Source organism: Panulirus ornatus, chromosome 66 (genome assembly GCF_036320965.1).
Source record: "Panulirus ornatus isolate Po-2019 chromosome 66, ASM3632096v1, whole genome shotgun sequence".
Lineage (NCBI taxonomy): Eukaryota > Metazoa > Arthropoda > Malacostraca > Decapoda > Palinuridae > Panulirus > Panulirus ornatus.
In genome coordinates, this window is record NC_092289.1 from 6,339,453 (window position 1) to 6,360,747 (window position 21,295).

General features: G+C 39.0%; 1 protein-coding gene across 1 annotated transcript in view; it reads right to left on the reverse strand.

Moving 5' to 3' along the window:
• Positions 1–7: 7 nt before the first annotated feature.
• LOC139746926 (uncharacterized) overlaps positions 8–21,295 on the reverse strand; it is a 210,077-nt gene continuing 188,789 nt past the window's right edge. Inside the window, 3 exon segments of the mRNA XM_071658611.1 lie at positions 8–7,134; positions 9,854–9,991; positions 14,572–14,754. Of these exon segments, the coding sequence (XP_071514712.1) occupies positions 6,865–7,134; positions 9,854–9,991; positions 14,572–14,754 (591 nt within the window). The 3' untranslated portion in view covers positions 8–6,864.

Genomic DNA, 21,295 nt, shown 5'->3' on the forward strand with positions numbered 1-21,295 from the left:
CAACAAAAAGTTTTGAATTTATTTAATCTCACAGTTCACTGACATTTTATACACAAACAATTAATTATTTTCATATGCTTAATAAAAAGTTAACATTTTGGTATATAAAAGTTTTAACATCAACAGCTGCCTAATTACACAAGTACTGCCCATATCAACGAACTTATTGTGTAGAACAAAACTGATGTTTAATGAAAAGGAAAAGTTTAATTATATATTCAGATGGGAAGCAGATACAAGGCACATTCGTCATTCGTAAAAATTTCCTCTAACATTAGTAACAATCTGCTATAACCAACTATTTGTCATTAACATCAAGTTATGGGCCAGCTAAATGCATTCATAAATTTGAGGTACAGTCTTGCAAATTATCCATTTAAAGAAATCTGAATTTATCAGCGAGTTTTATCCATTATTTTGTCTCCAATCCTGAGGGGGGGAAGTATGCAATTCTACCAGCAGCAAGGTATAATTGAGCCCCTGTTATTGTTCTAAAGCTTTATACAGACATATCTTTGAGGACAGGGAAGAAAGAATGCTACCCATGTATCTCCAGCATGGTGTTAAAGGCGACTAGAGGGGTGTGGTTAGGAAGGCTTCAAACCCTCTCTACTCCTGTATTACTCCTTTCCAAAAGAATTAAGATGCCAAACAAATTTTTCCTCTAAGGTTATCATAAGTATCCTGATGCTACCTCGCTGCAGGGAGCAGCAAACAGGTGTTAAAAAAGTGACATGCACGAGATAAAACAAATGAGTGTAGTATTAAATGTGATGTTAATGGGCTAAACCTGGGCATTTAAAGTGGTTAGGGGTAAACAAATTAGTCTACAGAGCTAAATTGTGGATGGGGGAAGGCTCTCAGTGTGTTACATATGACAACCCAGGTGGATTTGAGATGGTGAAGCCATTGGTTTGCTGCACCCATCACAATCTCACTGGGGCAAGAATTTTTTTTTTTTCTTTTTAGTTAACCCAGGACCCCATTCTCTGAAAAGGCTCCTGTAGCAAGAAAATGGGGGACTCCTTTGGAGTGAGAAGTTCTTCAACGAGACTGTAAACCCTTTAATCAACAATGATGCACCCTAGCTAAAGGTGACTTTTCAGTCACATTGTAACCATAGGCAGGGAGTGGATTAACTGTACAGAATAAGAGGAACCACAGGCAGGGAGTGGATTAACTGTACAGAATAAGAGGGAGCTGTGGTAATAAGAAAAGTATGGTTGAGAGGTGTAAAGAAATGAAATAGTCTGGATATATGAAGAGAATGAGTGAAGACAAGAAAGAGGATGTGTGTGTGTGTCAAAAAAGTGGAGGGGGCATGAAGGGGAAGACTGAACTGGAGATTAAAAGATGGAGTGGAAAAGGTTTTCAGTGCTTGAGGCCTGAACATGCAGGAGGGTATAAAGGATGCAGTGAACTGGAGCAACATGATATAAATGAGCTGACATGTTGTCAATGGGCTGAACCAAGGCACATGAAGTAGCCAAGGAAAACCATGAAAAGGTCTGTGGGGCTTAACTTTGGGTACAGGGGTTCTATTTCAGTGCATTATACACATCAGCTACATTCTTTAACTTCCTGGCTTAAACTTGCACATGCAGGAAATGGCTAACAAATACGGAAAATATGTATATACTTATAAAATGGCCACAATGATACCACAAACCCACCTTCACCCTCCCCTTTACTAGTTTACAGATAGGATGGTGAGGGATGTCAATGCAGGTGTCTTGGAGAAAGAGAAGCTATCTATTTAAGTTTCTGACTCCTGTTCCCTTGGGAACTCCCACAAGGGGGTGGCCACAATTAAAAGTCTCCATAACCGGTGACCTCTTTGCCTTTACTGCCTCACCCATACCAAGCCCCTGGCAAAAGCAACTCCAGCACAAAATGTTTTTAGAGGATCCTAGCTAATGTTCCTACCTAATACTTCTAACTGATGCAGATATGGAGTGTGTTGGGAGGGGGTTAATTATGAGCTGTTTCTAGTTAGCAGAAGAGAGTGAGAATCTGCAGAAGATGGTGTTTGAGTTTGTGTGATTGGAGAAAGTTGTGATTAAATGTGAATAAAAGCAAGGCTTAATAACAGAGGAAAAAAAAAAAAAGAAAATAGATGTTCTATGGAGTGTGAATGGTGTGAACTTGGAGGAAGTGGAGTGTTTTGGATACCTATGAGAGGATTCTGCAAAGAATGGAACCATGGGAGTTGGAGCAAGCCACTGGGTAGGTGAGGGGTACGGCAGGGGGCCGAGGTGCACCAAGTATGGAAAGAGGTCACTGTCTTTAAGGGCAAAGATGGGTGTCTGACAGTAGTATTCATGTCAGTGATCTAAGAATCTGAGGTGTGGGCCTTAGATAAAAATGTAAAGAAGAGAGTGGATGTGTTGGAATAGACCAAACTGAAATGATATGATATACTGGGGATGATGTGCTGACAATGGGCTGAATCTGGGAATATGATGAAATGTGGGGAAACCACAGAAAGGTCCGTGAGGCACGGTTGTGGATGGGGTTATGGTTTTGATGCATTATGCATAAAAACTAAAGAGTGGATGCAAGTGAATGAGGCCATTTCTTTGTCCATTCCTGGTGCTACCTCACTAACTTGGGAAATGACAAACCAGGACAGGAGAAATATATAATATTCCTTCATGCTTAGACACCATATCCTGCATTATAATATGAAATAGCATCAGGAACAGATGATTGATTCTTGGAGGAAAGTTCTTACTTTAGCTCCTTCCTATGTTTTTTTCTTTTGGAAAGTAATAATACAGGAGGGAAGGATTTCCAGCCCCCAGCTCCTTACCCTTAGTTGCCTTCTACAACATACAGGACAGATAACTGGGAAATATGCTTTCTCCCTATCCCTAGGAATAATGTCTCCCACGTTAGCGAGGTAGCGCAAGGAAACAGATGAATGACCCAACCCACCCACATACACATGTATATACATAAATGCCCACACACGCACATATACATACCTATACATTTCAACGTATGCATACAAATATGTACACAGATATAAACATATACACATGCAGCCTTCATCCATTCCTGCCACCACCCCGCCACACATGAAATGACACCCCCCCCTCCCCCCGTGTGAGGTAGCGCTAGGAAAGGCCAACAAAGGCCACATTTGTCCACACTTAGACTCTAGCTATCATGTGTAATGCACCGAAACCACAGCTCCCTTTCCACATCCAGGCCCCACAAAACTTTCCATGGTTTACCCCAGACACTTCACATGCCCTGACTCAATCCATTGACAGCACATTGACCCCAGTATACCACATCGTTCCAATTCACTCTACTCCTTGCACGCCTTTCACCCCCCTGCATGTTCAGGCCCCGATCACTCAAAATCTTTTTCACTCAATCCTTCCACATCCAATTTGGTCTCCCACTTCTCCTCGTTCCCTCCACCTCTGACACATATATCCTCTTTGTCAATCTTTCCTCACTCATTCTCTCCATGTGACCAAACCATTTCAATACACCCTCTTCTGCTCTCCTAACCACACACTTTTTTTATTACCACACATCACTCTTACCCTTTCATTACTTTCTCGATTAAACCACCTCACGTCACATATTGTCCTCCAACATCTCATTTCCAACACATCCACCCTCCTCTGCACAACCCTATCTGTCGCCCAAGCCCCACAACCATATAACTTTGTTGGAACCACTATTCCTTCAAACATACCCATTTTTGCTTTCTGAGATAATGTTCTCGCCTTCCACACATTTTTCAACACTCCTAGAACCTTCGCCCCCTCCCCCCACCCTGTGACTCACTTCCACTTCCATGGTTCCATCCGCTGCTAAGGCCACTCCCAGATATCTAAAACACTTCACATCCTCCAGTTTTCTCCATTCAAACTTCCCTCCCAATTAACTTGTCCCTCAAGCCTACTGAACCTAATAACCTTGCTCTTATTCACATTTACTCGTCTTTCTTCTTTCACACACTTTACCAAACTCGGTCACCAACTTCTGCAGTTTCTCACCCGAATCAGCCACCAGCACTGTATCATCAGTGACCAACAACTGACTCACTTCCCAAGCCCTCTCATCCACAACAGACTGCATACTTGCCCCTCTCTCCAAAACTCTTGCATTCACCTCCCTAACCACCCCATCCATAAACAAATTAAACAACCAATAAACAAACATGCATACACATACATAACATAAACATACACATACATATATACACATGTACATACATATTCATACTTATTTGCAATCAAACCATTCCTGGCACCACCCCACCCCAAAGGAAACAGCATTGCTGACCCCCACTTCAGCGCGGTAGCATCAGGAAAACACACGAAGAACGGCCCATCCACTCATTACACACACATATATATATATATATAAACGCCCATAAACATATATATACATGTACATGTGTATATATATATGTGTGTGTGTGTGAGTGCATGTGTGTGTGTGTGTATGTAGGTTGCTGAAAAGTGAAGCAGGAGGAAAGATTTTTATCTGCATTTAGGGGATGGTGGTTAGTTTTGGAATGGTTTGGATGAGAAGGGTGTAGTGCTGGTGAAAAGAATGGAGTGTTGAGCATATTGAGATGAGTGGACTAGGAGGTGATGAATTTCCTAGGTTGCTGGGCAGCAAGTGATTATTCTGCATGCTTTGTTATGTTTGATTTGCATTTTGATAACAGTGGATGACCACGCATGCAGAGTTTAAGGTAAGCATAAATTTACATTCCTGCCCATGGTCAAACAGGAAGATGACCACGTCCCTCAGGTGGGGTTGGCAAAGAACAACTAAAGAGTTAGCATTCAATATCCTCAGTGTGGGATCTGCATAATTGGTGTTTGCAGCAATGAAGAGATAGGCAGTGGCCTGAATACATAAGAAATACACATACATATATATCCCTAGAGAGGTGTTACTACACTATGCCTGCTTGACATTAGGCCACAAGTAAAATTTGCCTTTGGCAATGCTGTATTAATGTTAGCCACAAAAACTTCTCACACCAAAGGAATCTATCCATTCCCTAAAAATGATTGCAGCACAGCCTTAAAGATGTAGCAGCCCCATAAAGGGGGTCTTGGTGTTATATAATTAAAAAGGAAATATATCTCAGGAATAATGCCCATGTATCTCCTCTATGTAATAGAAGGCAACTAGAGGGATGACAGCAGTTTCTAAAAGGGGAGAAACAGGATCAGCCAAGCAAAAACTTTCTATGTGGTCTGTTCCTCAATCTACCTCGCTGAGGTGAAAAGATGAGAAAGTATGAAAAAATATACATATCTCATTCATATAACTTAGGGGCTTTCAACGTTGAATTGCCACAGGTTCATGAATGAACAAGAACAAGGGGGGGGAGAACCTCCCCACCTGTATAACTTTTCAAAAAAGGAACAGAAGAAGGAACCATGCAAGGCATTTTCCTCAAAGGCTCATTCTTCTGTTTCTGATGCTATCACCATACAGTTAAAGCCCACAATAAATAGTTGATAAATATAGTATACAATAAATGCTTAATAAAAAATTGTGCTCAAGAATATTAGAATGTGAAATAAGCTACAGAACAAAACCTAGTTTAAAAATTCAGTGCTGGGTTATACACAAAATGAAGTGCTTTTTTAAATGCATCACTTAAATTTGTTATACAACATACAAAAATATACACAATATAAGTAAACAATAATCCACACGGCAGAGATATCCTGACTTTATACAAACAGGTCTTAAATGCTTTTCGACACTTAAGAACATGAGAGCAAATTACAAGATTTTTTATTAATATGCAATACAGCATTATGAACAAGTAAAAGTTTCCAGATTTATACTATGACTGTCTAACCAAATGGTCCTTTATGCAAAGTTCAAGAGAATTTATGGCATGAAAAAACATGGCAGAAATGAGATTAAAAGAAGCTGTGAAAGAGTGGTACAGGTATTGTTAATGATACAGTTTATAACACAACGGTAATTGAGGAATGTGTGGTATGTATGCTGTTCGCCAAAACCATTACTGAAATGAGATTACAATAAAAAAGTGGGTGCAACCAACTACCCAATCTAAACCCTTAGTAATTCACTGAAGTCTAAATGTAAAGGTTTTCTCAAAAGTTTCAATATGTAGTATAAAGAAAGAATCATGACAAATTTGTAACATTATTCAGACGTATGAGAAACCATTATTATCATAGTCCACAATAAAGTTGCAAGTTAACAGTGACCTGACTGATAAGAAAACACAGTCCAAGAGATATACCTCGTACTTTGGAAACCAATAAAAACATTGCTTTCATACAGTACAGGAGGATATATTGAAAGAAAAAATCTTGACCTGTGTGTGTACGTGACAGCAGAAACTGAATAGGACAGCAAGCATGCTCTATGAGCATACTAAACTAAAAAGCAGACCAGAAATTTGGCATAAAAGCTGGAAGTAATATCTGAACACACTGAATTAGGAAATCTTAAAATTCATATCTCACTGACTGTAATTTTGTGCCTTAACCTGACGAAGGGTTTTCATCCCCTAATAACAATGTCTACAACTATGACAATCTTATTTCAGTATTGTGCCTTACCATAAAAAATTCTTTGAATTAGAATTCACAAAATGTTGGTTTTCCTGGACTCCATTACATTTCCTGGACCCATCACCTATCAACATGTCAACTTTAACTTGTTGCATGATCCTAACAATCTTCCTCAGTTAAAGCTAACATATGTAGCACTCCAACATAGAATAACCACCAGAATTAGCACTTCTATTAAATTTCATTACCGATATTTATTTATGTATGTATCACAAACATTAACTTTGGATTTTGAAATGTCTTATCACATGCATAGCACTCATTTGGATTCTGGAACATAAATTTCCACAGAATCTTCACCATCCTGTTCAGCCTTTCTTGCTTCAGCCTCTGCCCTTTTGGCCTTCATTGCTTCCTTCATGGCCTTCCTTCTTTCCTCCATCATTTTCTTGCGGGCTTCATCCCTAATTTTACCTTCCTCTGTCTTCTCAGTTTTGGCTTTAACAGATTTGGGTGGCCTGGATGGTCTTGATGTAGGTCTCCTGTTTGCACTCTTGTCAGCCCCATCAGTGGTGTCTACGTGCTTTACCTAACAAAAAGAGAAAACTTAAGAAATGCCAAAAACATCAAAACATGTTTATGATTTGCATAACTCAACTAAGCAGCAACACTCTGCTGCTGTGGCCACCCTTTTGAGCGAGTTCCAGTTGGGAACAGGCATCAAGAGATATAGAAAGACTGATAACTCTGCAGTCACCTTTAAGCAAAGTGCCATCTTTCACAAAGTAGCATGATGGCACATGAGGTGTTTGTGCAGCTTTATTCTTGCACAATCCTGTGAAGTCATTCTTCCTCTCTACAGTTATGCTCTTAATTATCCTTTTCATTCATTTTTTCAAATCAAGACCGTATAAGAATTCCATCCTTGACTTTCTATACAGTATTCCATACCTCAATACGAAATCTTGTCACCCTATTCTCTTTCCTGTACTTCAACATGAAATATATATCACTAGGTTAAAAACACACATACACACACTATTTTGTTACTGTACTAATTAATAACCTCCTTTATCCTAGCAAACTTTAACTCTTATCTCCCCCCAAATTTTCCCATATACCTTTCATATACTTTAATATATTCAATGCTGTCATAATGGTGATCCTACTAGCATTTTCAACAACAAAATCATCACACTCCTGTGCTTGTTCTTTTTCTTGTTGAAAAAAAAAAAAAAAAAGTTGGTGCTTGGGAAATTACCAGATGCATCTTCCATCCAAATTTCACTTTAGGTATCAGATGAACAAGAGAAAAGATTTTTTAAAAATATACCTTGATAATTTTGCCATGACACCATGCTTCCCTATCTCCACAAAGCATAGTCTATATACATTTAAAAAGTAAAAATTATTCATACATACATATTTGCCTTTTCCCGGGTTAATGAAGTAGAATAAAGAAAAGAGGTCCAAGCCTTAGAGGGAATATCAACGCTTGGCCCCTTCTATGTTCCTTCTTTTGGAAAACTAAAAATGGAAGGGGAGGATTTCCAGCCCCCCAACTCCCTCCCCTTTTTAGTTGCCTTCTACGACAGGTAGGGAATACTTGGAAAGTATTCTTTTTCCCCTATCCCCAGGGATAGGGGAAAAAATATCTAGTAATTTACCATTTCACCAATCTTCCCCACTTTCACTTCACCTTTTAACCATATCAATCTTTCTCAAACACCCCCACCTTCCTCTTTGTTAATATTCATTACAGACTTCCTTAAAGGCAAACACTAGGTACCTTACCCTACATTTCCTCTTTAATCTCCCTATCAGCCGATGTCTTTATCATATATTATCCCATATTCCACTGTAGGACACAGATTTTACTATTTACATTTATTATACTTAGTCGCTGTCTCCTGCGTTGGCGAGGTAGTGCAAGAAAACAGATGAAAGAATGGCCCGACCCACCCACATATGCACGTATATACATAAACGGCCACACACGCACATATACATATCTATACATTTCAACATATACATACATATACATACATACACATGTACATATTCATACATGCTGCCTTCATCCATTCCCACTGCCACCCTGCCACACATGAAATAACATCCCCCTCCCCCCGCGTGCGCAAGAGGTAGCGCTAGAAAAAGACAACAAAGGCCACATTCGTTCACACTCTCTCTCTAGCTGTCAACTGTAATGCACTGAAACCACAGCTCCCTTTCCACATCCAGGCCCCACAAAACTTTCAATGGTTTACCCCAGATGCTTTACGTGCCCTGGTTCAATCCACTGACAGCATGTCGACCCCGGTATACCACTGATTTTACTGGTTGACATAATATTTCCGACTAGGATACCATCACACCATCCATTAAGGTGATACTGACCTGGTTCATACCACACCACATCTTAGTCCAACTTTGATCCAAAACAACTTCAACAGTTCCTTCACAGATGTAATACAACTTCAATCCAAAACAACTTCAACAGTTCCTACACAGATGTAATATATACCTTACTCCTCAAAACTTCATTAATATTCAGCTACTTTCACAATAAATTTCCATAAATTCATGTACTTCTACAACGATTATCACTGACACAAGTTTGTTTTCCAACAACTTATCCGTAAATCCACTTAACCATCAAATAATTTTCATGTTATGTTACCTGTACATATCTACTATCTCCTATCAACAATAAGACACAAGAACTTTATCAATGACCATCAGGTCTCCTGTAAGCTGTCATTCCCATGCACTCCCTTAACATGTATTATTCCTCTAAAATAACAGACTAATAACCCTTGCAATTCTTTACCTCCTCAACAGTTCTGTTCTGATATCTGATCCTCTTTGACACATATCCCTTATTCTAGGCCCACATTCCCAGTGAGTTAAAATACTTAACAATCATCCACAGCCATGCCCTACATATAAAGGCCCATTTGTCCTCATTCAGCCAATTAACAACACAGAATGACCCATTCTACCAACCACATTCCTTCTGTGCTGAAGAGAACAATGTTACATCCTCTGCTGCTCTTGTTATTTCACTTCTTATGTAATACCTTATATTTAAATAGCACTCAACTCTATCTCTCTTTAATATTCCTTCAAAGCCTTCTATAACTACATGTCTTTTTATTTGAAATATACTTAGTACTTCACATTTATCAACTCTACATCTAACATCTGTCTTCACTCTTCTCTGCAAAACCCCTTTTTCAGCAACAGGAGCCATGATAGTTTCAACAATATTTTTTTTCTTAACACCTGAAAATTTATATATTTACCTCCTTCCATCCACTGGCACGTAGCAAAACAATCTCCTGTAGAGATTTATTTATATCCTCAACTTGAATAGATACCATGTCCCAAAAGCCAGCAAGATCCTCACATGTCGTTGGAAACTCTTCATCTGCTGTTCCAGCCTAAAAGAAAATGGACAATATAGAAAGAAACATTCATTGAAAACACTTTCATTTCTATACATTAACTTAAATCTGATCACTCATTACTATCATGGTATTCATGTTAAACGTGCTCACTAGCAAAATTTTGTGAATTGATGTTTGGTGCAGTTATATATTCTATGTAACCAGTCTGGATGCCTACTAAAACTTGCATCTTTTGTAAGCCTGAATCAATATATATCCAACGGTGTTCATTCATAACTAAATAATCTGAGTAACAATGCATAGAAAATGTCATTGGAGTTTAAATGACTTTGTTGAAAGCTTTCAGCAAGACAGGGGTTAAAAAACTCAAAGATTCCTGTTCATTCATAACTAAATAATCTAAGTAATGATGCATAAAAAATCATTGGAATTTAGGTGACTTTGTTGAAAGCTTTGAACATGACGGGTTACAAAAACTCAAAGGGTCCTGTTTAGTCTTATAAATAAAAGCTCAAATAAAAAAAAATACAGCTCATTATAGATTTCACTCAACCTTTGCACATAAACTTCCTCCATAGTATACAGCAGATATCATCTGAAGCATCTCTAGCCTTTGATAATTCACTCTACCTGATCATCTTTTGTTCTGTATTCTTACTCCTAATACCATATATTTTCACCAATCTGTCTTCTCACGTACCCATCTACATAAGCATGCTGCCATCTTACATGTGATCTCAAATGATTTCTTCCTAATACATACCTTTCAAACATCTTCATTCTTTGCAATGTCTATTCACCATATTCTAATTTAAAAGCAGTCTATGTATAATGTATAATCTATGTATAATAAAGGAGTTACAAAAAGCACTCCATCGTGCAAGCTCGCACATTGTACATTTAAAATTCTTTCCAGTCATCATACCTCTCATTGGACTTCTAGGTATCCATTCCCTGACTTTATATGCAAATGAGAAAACTTTTCTTGTTTCTGAGGGAGATGGGCATTCAGAGTTGATATTTTTATACAAGGCTTTATATAAAATATTCTATATAAGGCTTTATATAAAATATCAACTGTGAATGCCCAGCTCTTTCAGAAACCAGAAAAATTTTCTCATTTGCATATAATTTCAACATCCTCCTCCTACATATCAAAGTGATCAACCATTCTACTAAATGTGCCTGTGTTTCAGCAAACAGAAGAGAAACACCTCTATACAAAAACTGGCAACTTCTGCTGCTGCACTTTTGTAAAGCAATATATCACTATAAGCTCTCATTGCATTTAATACTCTATTTTCTTTTATTTTCTTTACTGATCACCATTTCCTGCATTATCAAGGCAGTGCCAGTAACAGATGAAGAAAGGCCACATCAACTCATCCATTCTCTAGCTGTCAAATTCACCAAAACCACATCTCCCTATCCACAACCATGACCCACAGACCTTTCCACGGTTTACCCCGGATGATTCACATACCCTGGTTCAGTCCGCTGACAGCACATGAACTTCGGTATATCACATCATTCCAATTCACTCTATTCCATGCACAACTTTCACCCTCCTGCATGTTCAGGCCCCATCACTCAAAATCTTTTTCATTTCATCCTTCCATCTTCAATTTGGTCTCCCTATTCTCCTTGCCACCTTCCACTTCTGAAACATATCCTTTGTCAACCTTTCCTCATTAATTCCCTCCCTAAATCCAACCTATTTCAGCACACTCTCTTCTGCTCTCTCAACCACACTCTTTTATTAATTACCACGTTAATACTGCACAAGCATGTTACACCTCAACAAGTTTCAAATCACTCATACCACCAATTACTCTTATGCATACACTACTTCCACTATAAAATCTTGTAATGGGTGTTAAACATCTCTTCTTGAGTGAGCAAAATTCGGCTTGGGTATGTTTGAAACTTTTACTAAAACTTGATACCAATCTGTAAAAGATATGGTCCTAATCATCTGCCAGTTCAACTGGAGGAAAAATATGTAAGTGCTACTAACTTGTTTAAGGGATGAGCTTGAGTGTCTATTGTAATTTTTAATACCTTTTTTTTATAGATTGAAAACTGTTCTGTTGTGCTTCCTTTGCACAAAAGATTTATATACTCGCAAAGCACAGAAAAAATCTAAAGTCAACAGAAAAACTGCATATTGTAACCCTATTAATAATAAGATAAAAGAAAATTATAAATGAATTGGATTAACATGCTGTTAATGGACAGCATTTGGGCATATGAAGCAGCTGAAGGAAAACCATGAAATGTTTTATGGGGTCTGGTTATGGATAAGAGGCTGTGGTTTCGATGACAGCTAGAGAGTGGATGCGAGTGAATGGGGCCATTTATTTATCCGCTCCTGGTACTACCTTGCCAATACTGCAGGAATGATGAACAAGTTATGAAAAAAAGGGTGTTAGGGATTTAAAGGAGCAGAAACTTACTTCAGTAAATGCAGATTCAAGTTAGTGCTCTGCCTGAACCACAATTTTCTTTGCTATGAGATTAGGACATGTTTATGGCATACAGTATATCAACCCAGGAAGATCCTTCCACTGTTTAATAACCCCATGGTATATCAAGCAATAGGTACTTAATACTCTTTTACCTAACTCCCTTTTCTGTCTTAATAAGGTAGCATCAGGAACAGAAAGACAATGACCCCCTCTGCAAACACATTCTTCAGCTGTCAAGTAAAATGCAACAAAGCCAGAGCCCACCATCCACAAGCCACTTCACATGCCCTCATTTGGCCCATAGGCAGCATGCTGCCCCCTTATGTATCAAACAAATCCTATTCACTCTAAATCTTGAATAATACTTTCCTTCTGAAAGGTCAGGCCCCAATACCCTAAGGCTTCACCCATTCTATCTCTTTCTGTCTCCTTGCTTCCTCCACTTATGAAATGATCTTTTTTATATATATATTTTTCATTTTTTGCCCATCCTCTCCATATGATCAGGTCATTCCAGCATATTAGTCAGCCATACTGTGCTCTCTATGAAACCTTTTCACTCATCATTCCTGCAAAATCAACTCATCATACATTTGTTTTTGAAAGCAAACAAATGGTCCATAAACCCTCAACCTTTCCTGATGTAAAAATGCTCCTCTGCAATCACATGCTCTGTGTAAGCTACAACTGTCCCACACACTCTACTAGGTATAATCAACAGACTAATACATCTATACTTCAAATATTTAGTCTCGCCCCCTTGCCTTAATACACAGACATAGTACATGCATATGCCAATCATAATGAACTTTAGCTTTGGCTATACCAATGCTGAACAACCTAGCTTCACCAATCAAAAAATATCATCATCCCTCTTACTACCTTTTTATCACCCGCTGCTTCTCCGATCTTGACAAGATAACAACAGTAACAAATGAAAAACGGCTTTACTAGTACAGGTACACCACTGAATTTCTAGCAACTGATGGTTCAGCACCCTTTAGTCCGGGCAAAATTACGTAAGGGAACTTGAAATTACCGCGGCCACCAGACTAGTTTACTAGGCGGCCACAAATGGTGTTGTGTGTAGGGCGCGCTTATTAACATTCTTTACACTGCACTTGTTGGTGGTTATACCGCAATTCTGTGAGATTCTTAACCTTCTTAAGACACATGAGTGTCAGTCGTAGTGTCAAATGTAAACACCAGTCCATATCGATCCCAGATAAAGTAAAACTGTTGAAAAAAATGGACCATGATGTTTTGGTGTGTAAGCTGTGTGACATCTACAGTATTGGTTCATCAAATGTTTATGATATAAAGAAGCAAAGGAAGAAAGTATTGAAATTCTATGCAGACAGTGATTCCAAGAAGCAAATGACAATTAAAAAACTATGAAAGACGGTATGAGTACTGAGCACAATGATGGAATGGTTTTGACAGTGTCTGAGTGATGGAGTGGACTTGTCAGGTAGCATGATAATGGACCAGGCTAAGCTGTTCCATAAAGAACTTAAATTACAACATGAGCATGACTATAGCGATGGATGGCTTCAAAGATTCAAGAAGTATCGTGGAATTTCCATGAATAAAGTGTGCGGAGAAAAGCAGTCTGCAAACAACAAGGGAGCTGCCGAGTATGTGGACGAATTTGTGAAACTCGTAGCTGACAAGCACCTCAGTCATGAGCAGGTGTATAAGTACCTGTATTTCATTCATTTATTTAATTTACATTAAATATTTGTTTAATTTAAATTTCTAGCAGTCCATGGTATACTTTAGACACATGGGAGATGTATAATTAGTGGGTTAGAGGTGTACTGATAAATTATTAGTACGTGACCACAGTTGGTATGGCAAAATGGTTAAACCGGCAAGGCTTTGGAACCAAGAATATTGGAAAATCAGTGGTATACCTGGTATAATGTACCAAAATCAGAGTCGATCACTCACAGCCAAGCCCCAATTTTGGCACATGTAGCTTGACCACACTGACATTAATTTCAGAATTCATGTATAGAAAATTTTCAAGAGCTAACATTATTAACCAAACAATGCTTCTCTACACAGACCAAGTTAACTGGACATACAGCTAAAAGCAAAACTCAAATCAGTATCCCTTCACCAGTAAATATAAGCACTTACTATATTCTTGTGACAAAGGCCTTGGAATTGTTGAATCTTCTGCGACACAAGAAGACGAGCCTTCCCTATGGCTGCTAATACCTTTCCACGGACCTCTTCACTCATCTCTGGCCCACTTTCCTTTAAGTCCGATTCAATTTCAGCAACCTGGGCTTCAATGGCCTTCACCACACCCTCTACCACCTAATGAGGGGAAAAGAAAAAAAATATAGACAAAATATTTATTGTTTACTTAAGGGCTGTTTGGATTTAAGACCTATCAACTGACAGTCACGAATGCTGCTAATATCAAGCTAAATCCGCCAACAGAAAAATCCATAACAGCTTTTTCATGTAATCTCTCAATCTGTACTTACTGTGTGCTAACTTTTCAGGCTATGTTACATATTCAGAGATTACAGTTTTACAATTTTTTTTCTTACAGCTGCCTAAAAATTATACATGGAGACAAGCAAGAAAACAGGTATACAGTATGCCAAACTGGCCACAACAAAATTTAGACAAAGACTTACCACTACCAAGAATGATGGATAGTACATTATAAATGGTTTTGCTTCAGACTAAAGAGATTTAGGTAACAGCATTCACAAACAGTAAGAAACTGGCATAGATAGAAATTGAAGATAAAGTAAATAATTTGCATGGAAGGAAGTTAATCCATTCTGGAGGGAAAAAGAGTAAGGAACAATAAGGGTGCAAAGGCAAATGAAACCACATAATCACCTAAAAGGGAAAAGTTATATGAATACGAGGTATGCCATTCAAAAATTTTTTATAGTTGATAAAGACAAAAAATAGTATATCATACCTCAACCAAATAAATAAATCACTGAAGTGAGACCATAGTAACACCTACAATAAATTTTGATTAAGGTATACAGAACTCTACTGCTGTGGGGCTACAGCAGCTGTGAAAATTTTTACTTATTACAGATGGAGATGGTGGGATGAAAACCAGGTTAAGAAAGAGGTTCAAGAAGTATGTGCATGTTTCCAAAAGATGGTTTACATACATACGTAAACTAATATAATATAGATCTTGCATGTAACATACTTGCAAGGTGGAAAAATTAACATACTAAGAAAGTAACAAGATCACATTTAGGAAGTAGACAAAGAAGTGAACATACTTATTTATATATTTTATCATAATCGCAGTTTCCCACATCAGCGAGGCAGCACCATGAAACAGACAAAGAATGACCCATCCACTCATATACACATATATATACATAAATGCACATACATGCATATATACATACATATACATATCAATGCATACACACATTTTTTTTTTTTTTTTTTTTTTTTATACTTTGTCGCTGTCTCCCGCGTTTGCGAGGTAGCGCAAGGAAACAGACGAAAGAAATGGCCCAACCCCCCCCCCCCATACACATGTACATACACACGTCCACACACGCAAATATACATACCTACACAGCTTTCCATGGTTTACCCCAGACGCTTCACATGCCTTGCTTCAATCCACTGACAGCACGTCAACCCCTGTATACCACATGACTCCAATTCACTCTATTTCTTGCCCTCCTTTCACCCTCCTGCATGTTCAGGCCCCGATCACACAAAATCTTTTTCACTCCATCTTTCCACCTCCAATTTGGTCTCCCTCTTCTCCTCGTTCCCTCCACCTCCGACACATATATCCTCTTGGTCAATCTCTCCTCACTCATTCTCTCCATGTGCCCAAACCATTTCAAAACACCCTCTTCTGCTCTCTCAACGACGCTCTTTTTATTTCCACACATCTCTCTTACCCTTACGTTACTTACTCGATCAAACCACCTCACACCACACATTGTCCTCAAACATCTCATTTCCAGCACATCCATCCTCCTGCGCACATCTCTATCCATAGCCCACGCCTCGCAACCATACAACATTGTTGGAACCACTATTCCCTCAAACATACCCATTTTTGCTTTCCGAGATAATGTTCTCGACTTCCACACATTTTTCAAGGCTCCCAAAATTTTCGCCCCCTCCCCCACCCTATGATCCACTTCCGCTTCCATGGTTCCATCCGCTGACAGATCCACTCCCAGATATCTAAAACACTTCACTTCCTCCAGTTTTTTTCCATTCAAACTCACCTCCCAATTGACTTGACCCTCACCCCTACTGTACCTAATAACCTTGCTCTTATTCACATTTACTCTCAACTTTCTTCTTCCACACACTTTACCAAACTCAGTCACCAGCTTCTGCAGTTTCTCACATGAATCAGCCACCAGCGCTGTATCATCAGCGAACAACAACTGACTCACTTCCCAAGCTCTCTCATCCCCAACAGACTTCATACTTGCCCCTCTTTCCAGGACTCTTGCATTTACCTCCCTTACAACCCCATCCATAAACAAATTAAACAACCATGGAGACATCACACACCCCTGCCGCAAACCTACATTCACTGAGAACCAATCACTTTCCTCTCTTCCTACACGTACACATGCCTTACATCCTCGATAAAAACTTTTCACTGCTTCTAACAACTTGCCTCCCACACCATATATTCTTAATACCTTCCACAGAGCATCTCTATCAACTCTATCATATGCCTTCTCCAGATCCACATATATATACATTTACATAGACATATACATATATACACATGTACATATACTTGCTTGCCTTCATCCATAACTGGCGCTACTCCAACCCATAGGAAATAGCATCACTACCCCCTGCTTCAGCAAAGTGGCGCCAGGAACAAGGCAAAAAAAAAAAGGCCACATTCGTTCACATTCAGTCTCTTGCTGTCATTTGTAATGCACCGAAACCACAGCTCCCTCACAGACCTTTCCATAGTTTACCCAATGCTTCACATGCCCTGAATATGGAGGACAAAGCTACTGAATATTGAAATACAGAAGCAATGAGAACATGGGAGCAGGTGGAACAAATACTCAGACCACCTGGATGATAAGCAAATTGGCACAAGAAAAAACTAGCATTTTGATAGCCATACCAAAGGGAGGGGGGAATTGTCCCTCTTGAGCTATACAGTACACAATACATCTGTTCCATAAAAAAACTATATATTTTAAATGTTTACAATTATTCTAACCCATTAGTCTCCTGACAGGGAAAACAGCCCCATCTCAGTAGGCTCCCTCATCATGTGTCATCTGACCTATGCCATGGTGCATAAGTTTTGGAAATACATCTTGCCTTAAGCTACTTGGCAACAGGCCTTAAGAGGCTGGAATGTTTGGGCTGAGATGTGTAAATCTGCACTCTTCATTAACAGACCCACAAATGCAGTCTCTCTGCTCTGGCAAAATGTGACAATAATAGTCAATAGTCAATAATAAACTGCCACAGATTTTTGCCGTCCAGCTGGTAACTGAAAACCTAGGTATGCAAGTATCATGATGTAAGATTGTTTTCTGGTTTGGCTTTGATGGAAATATACTGATACAAACTCTGCTGAGAGGATGCACAGTTAGGTGCCTGAATATTTGTTGGATTAATTACCGTGCAATCAGGCTCAGTTTTCCTTCTCTCCCTTACTCTGATACTTTCTCCTTTTCTCAGATTTTATACTGTGGATAGGTGAAAATGTTAATTTTGCTCTATTATCTTCCATCTGTACATGCAATGAAAGTATCACCTTTCATTTGATCTCATGAATAATGTTTGACAACTATTCAATGTAAACAAGTCAATAAATACATGCTCCTATCAATGTATATGCATGTATACTTAGCTAAGTTTCAGTGACTTACAGTGGCCACCAATGAAACAACCATGTCCATTACATCACCTTCCTAAAACAATGACATATACTTATGGTGGCTTGCAATAAATGTCCTTCTGCACATGATAAATATCTGATCCCTCTATACAGGCAAGCGTTATATGATATTCAAGCTCTTTTAACATAACACATCACCACATTTGTTCAAACCCATTACAATGACCCACTGCATGAGTGCACATGGCCAGCATTTAGTCGTTGATTTAGCTGACGACAAACTTGACGATACCTTAAAACATGGTGAATCAAACACAGAGGATGGTATTGATGAGATGAATCTGATGGCAGTGACAAAATGCCCAGCTTCATTTTGCAAGCTTCTTCTTGTTCTGCCTGGAGGCAAGGGGATATTGCAAGGCATACAAGAAGCACCCAGCAACATGACTCTACTCCTGCTAGTGAAACCACCTTCTCCCCACAGCATCACTACTACCAAATATACCACACCCATGCACATGCCCGGGATGGATATTTTTTTCTGAAATTGCTTACTGCCACATCATATATGCCAACAAAATTCTAAAACCACCAAACTATAACTAAATACATACTAATGAATGGAATAATAGGAAAATGCTTACTGGATTTTTTGTTTACAAAAATATTAGTCAACTGAAAACTAAAACGCACTTCACAAAAATATATTTTTTTCTGGTTTTATGTGAAAGAGCAACCAACTGTATGCTGAATTTACATAAATGGTTTCATTAGAAAGAAAAAAAAAAGATCATTGGCAGCAAACAATGTCTCGAGAAAATATAGTAAAGCATGGCTCTTCCATGCCCAAAGATCACAAATAAATGTGTTGAAAAAGACATGTTTGAGGACAATATGTGGTGTGAGGTAGTTTGATCAAGTAATGAAAGGCTAAGAGGGAGGTGTGGTAATAAAAAGAGCATTGGTTGGGTGGTGGTGGGGTGGGGTGGGGCCTCCTCCCCTCCAATTTTACTTTTCCAAAAGAAAGAACAGAAAAAGGAGCTAAGTTAGGATTTCCCACTCAAAAGTTCAGTCTTATGTTCCTTACACTACCTTGCTATCATCAGAAATGGCAAATACTTATGGTTTACCACAGATGCTTCACGTATGCTGGTTCAGTCCACTGACAACACGTCGACCCCAGTACACCACATTGTTCCAATTCACTATCTTGTGTACGCCTTTTACCCTCTCGCATGTTCAAGCCCCAATCACTCAAAATCTTTTCCACTCCATCCTTCCGTCTCCAATTTGGTCTCCCAATTATCCTTGTTCCCTCCACTTCTTACAGATATATCCTCTTTGTGTACCTTTCTTCTCTTATTCTCTCCCTAAATCCAAACCATTTCAGCACTCCCTCTTTTGCTCTCTTAACCACCTCACACCACAGATTGTCCTCAAACATTTCATTTCCAACACATCCACCCTCCTCTGCACAGCCTTATCTATAGCCCATGCCTCACATCCACATAATATTGCTGGGACTACTATACCTTTTAACATTATCAATTTTGCCCTCCCGGATAATGATCTCTCTTTCCACACATACTTCAGTACGCCCACAACCTTTACCCCCTCACCCACCCTATAACTCATATCAGCTTTCATTTGTTGCCTTGTCCACTCCCAGGTATCTAAAACACTACATTTCCTCAAAGTTTCCTCCATTCAAATGCAGACCCCAACCAACCTGTCCCTCAATCCTACTTTGGGGCCCCCATATTCATTGTGTCACATGCATCAGGCTTCTCACAGCATGGGCAAAAGGTTCATGCTGTATGCCTTTTGCCATTCCAATGGTTTGGAGAGATCTCTGCCCAAAGATCACACTTCGGATTAATACTTCTGTCTGACAAGTATGAATGTTATAACATCAAAATCCAAGCATGCTGTTAAATATCCAAATTTACCATGTGCTATGAGAACAGTACCTCACAGTCAGAAATCATCTGTACCAGAGCCTCCAAGAAACAACACTGAGTGCCAATGAGTCTGGTGATGAGAAAGTAGACTAAGTAGAGGACAATATGGATCCAACATTTGATGCAAGCTGTCCTTCAAGTGAACCATGTTTGCCGAGTCTAGATCTTAACAATCTCGTCTGCAATTTATATCTGTCTAAGAAGCAAGCTGAACTTTTGGGTTCCAGGTCAAAGGGCTGGAATCATCTCCATGTGATTTTCAAAGAATTTTTCTTCCTTGAAGATGGTCTGGTGTCTTGCAATGATGCTCGTTTTGTTATGAAAGCACTTGGCCACGAATATAACACAAATGAGTGGCACTTGTTTACTGACTCATCAAAAGTAAGCTTGAAAGTGGTTCTACTCCACAATGGAAACAAGTCCTCTCTGTTCCTTTGGTTCACGCAGCTAACAAAAACTTTTGCACAACTCTCCATCCACTTTTACACATGCATTTGCTCCTCTATAGAAAACTTTCACGCCATCCAACAGGTGTGCTGCTACACCATATATCCTTAACACATCACATAAAGCATTACACTCAACTCTGTCATATCCTTCATCTAAACTGAGAGAAGCTGCATAAACTTTTTACCTTTCACTAAATACTTTTTGACTATCACCTTTACCATAAATATCTGATCACCACAACCCCTTCCTTTCCTAAACCGTCCTTGCTCCTCACTTATTCTGTATTCAGTCACTTCCATCACAATCAATCAACATTCTTACATACACTTTTGCTGGGATACTCAACAGCCTTATTCCTCTACAATTACTACATACATCTTTGCAACTTCTCCTATGAAGAGGAACAATAATAGCTTTCACCTAATCCTCAGGCACAACCTTCTGTTTCCATACAAATTTACGTATCAGATGCATCCACTCTATCACACTTTCTCCTCCATACTTCAGCATTTCAGCTGTATTTCTATCCACTTCAGGTGCCTTTCCTACCTTCAGCCTCATTATTGCCCATCTTACATCCCTTTTTGATAGAGGCCCC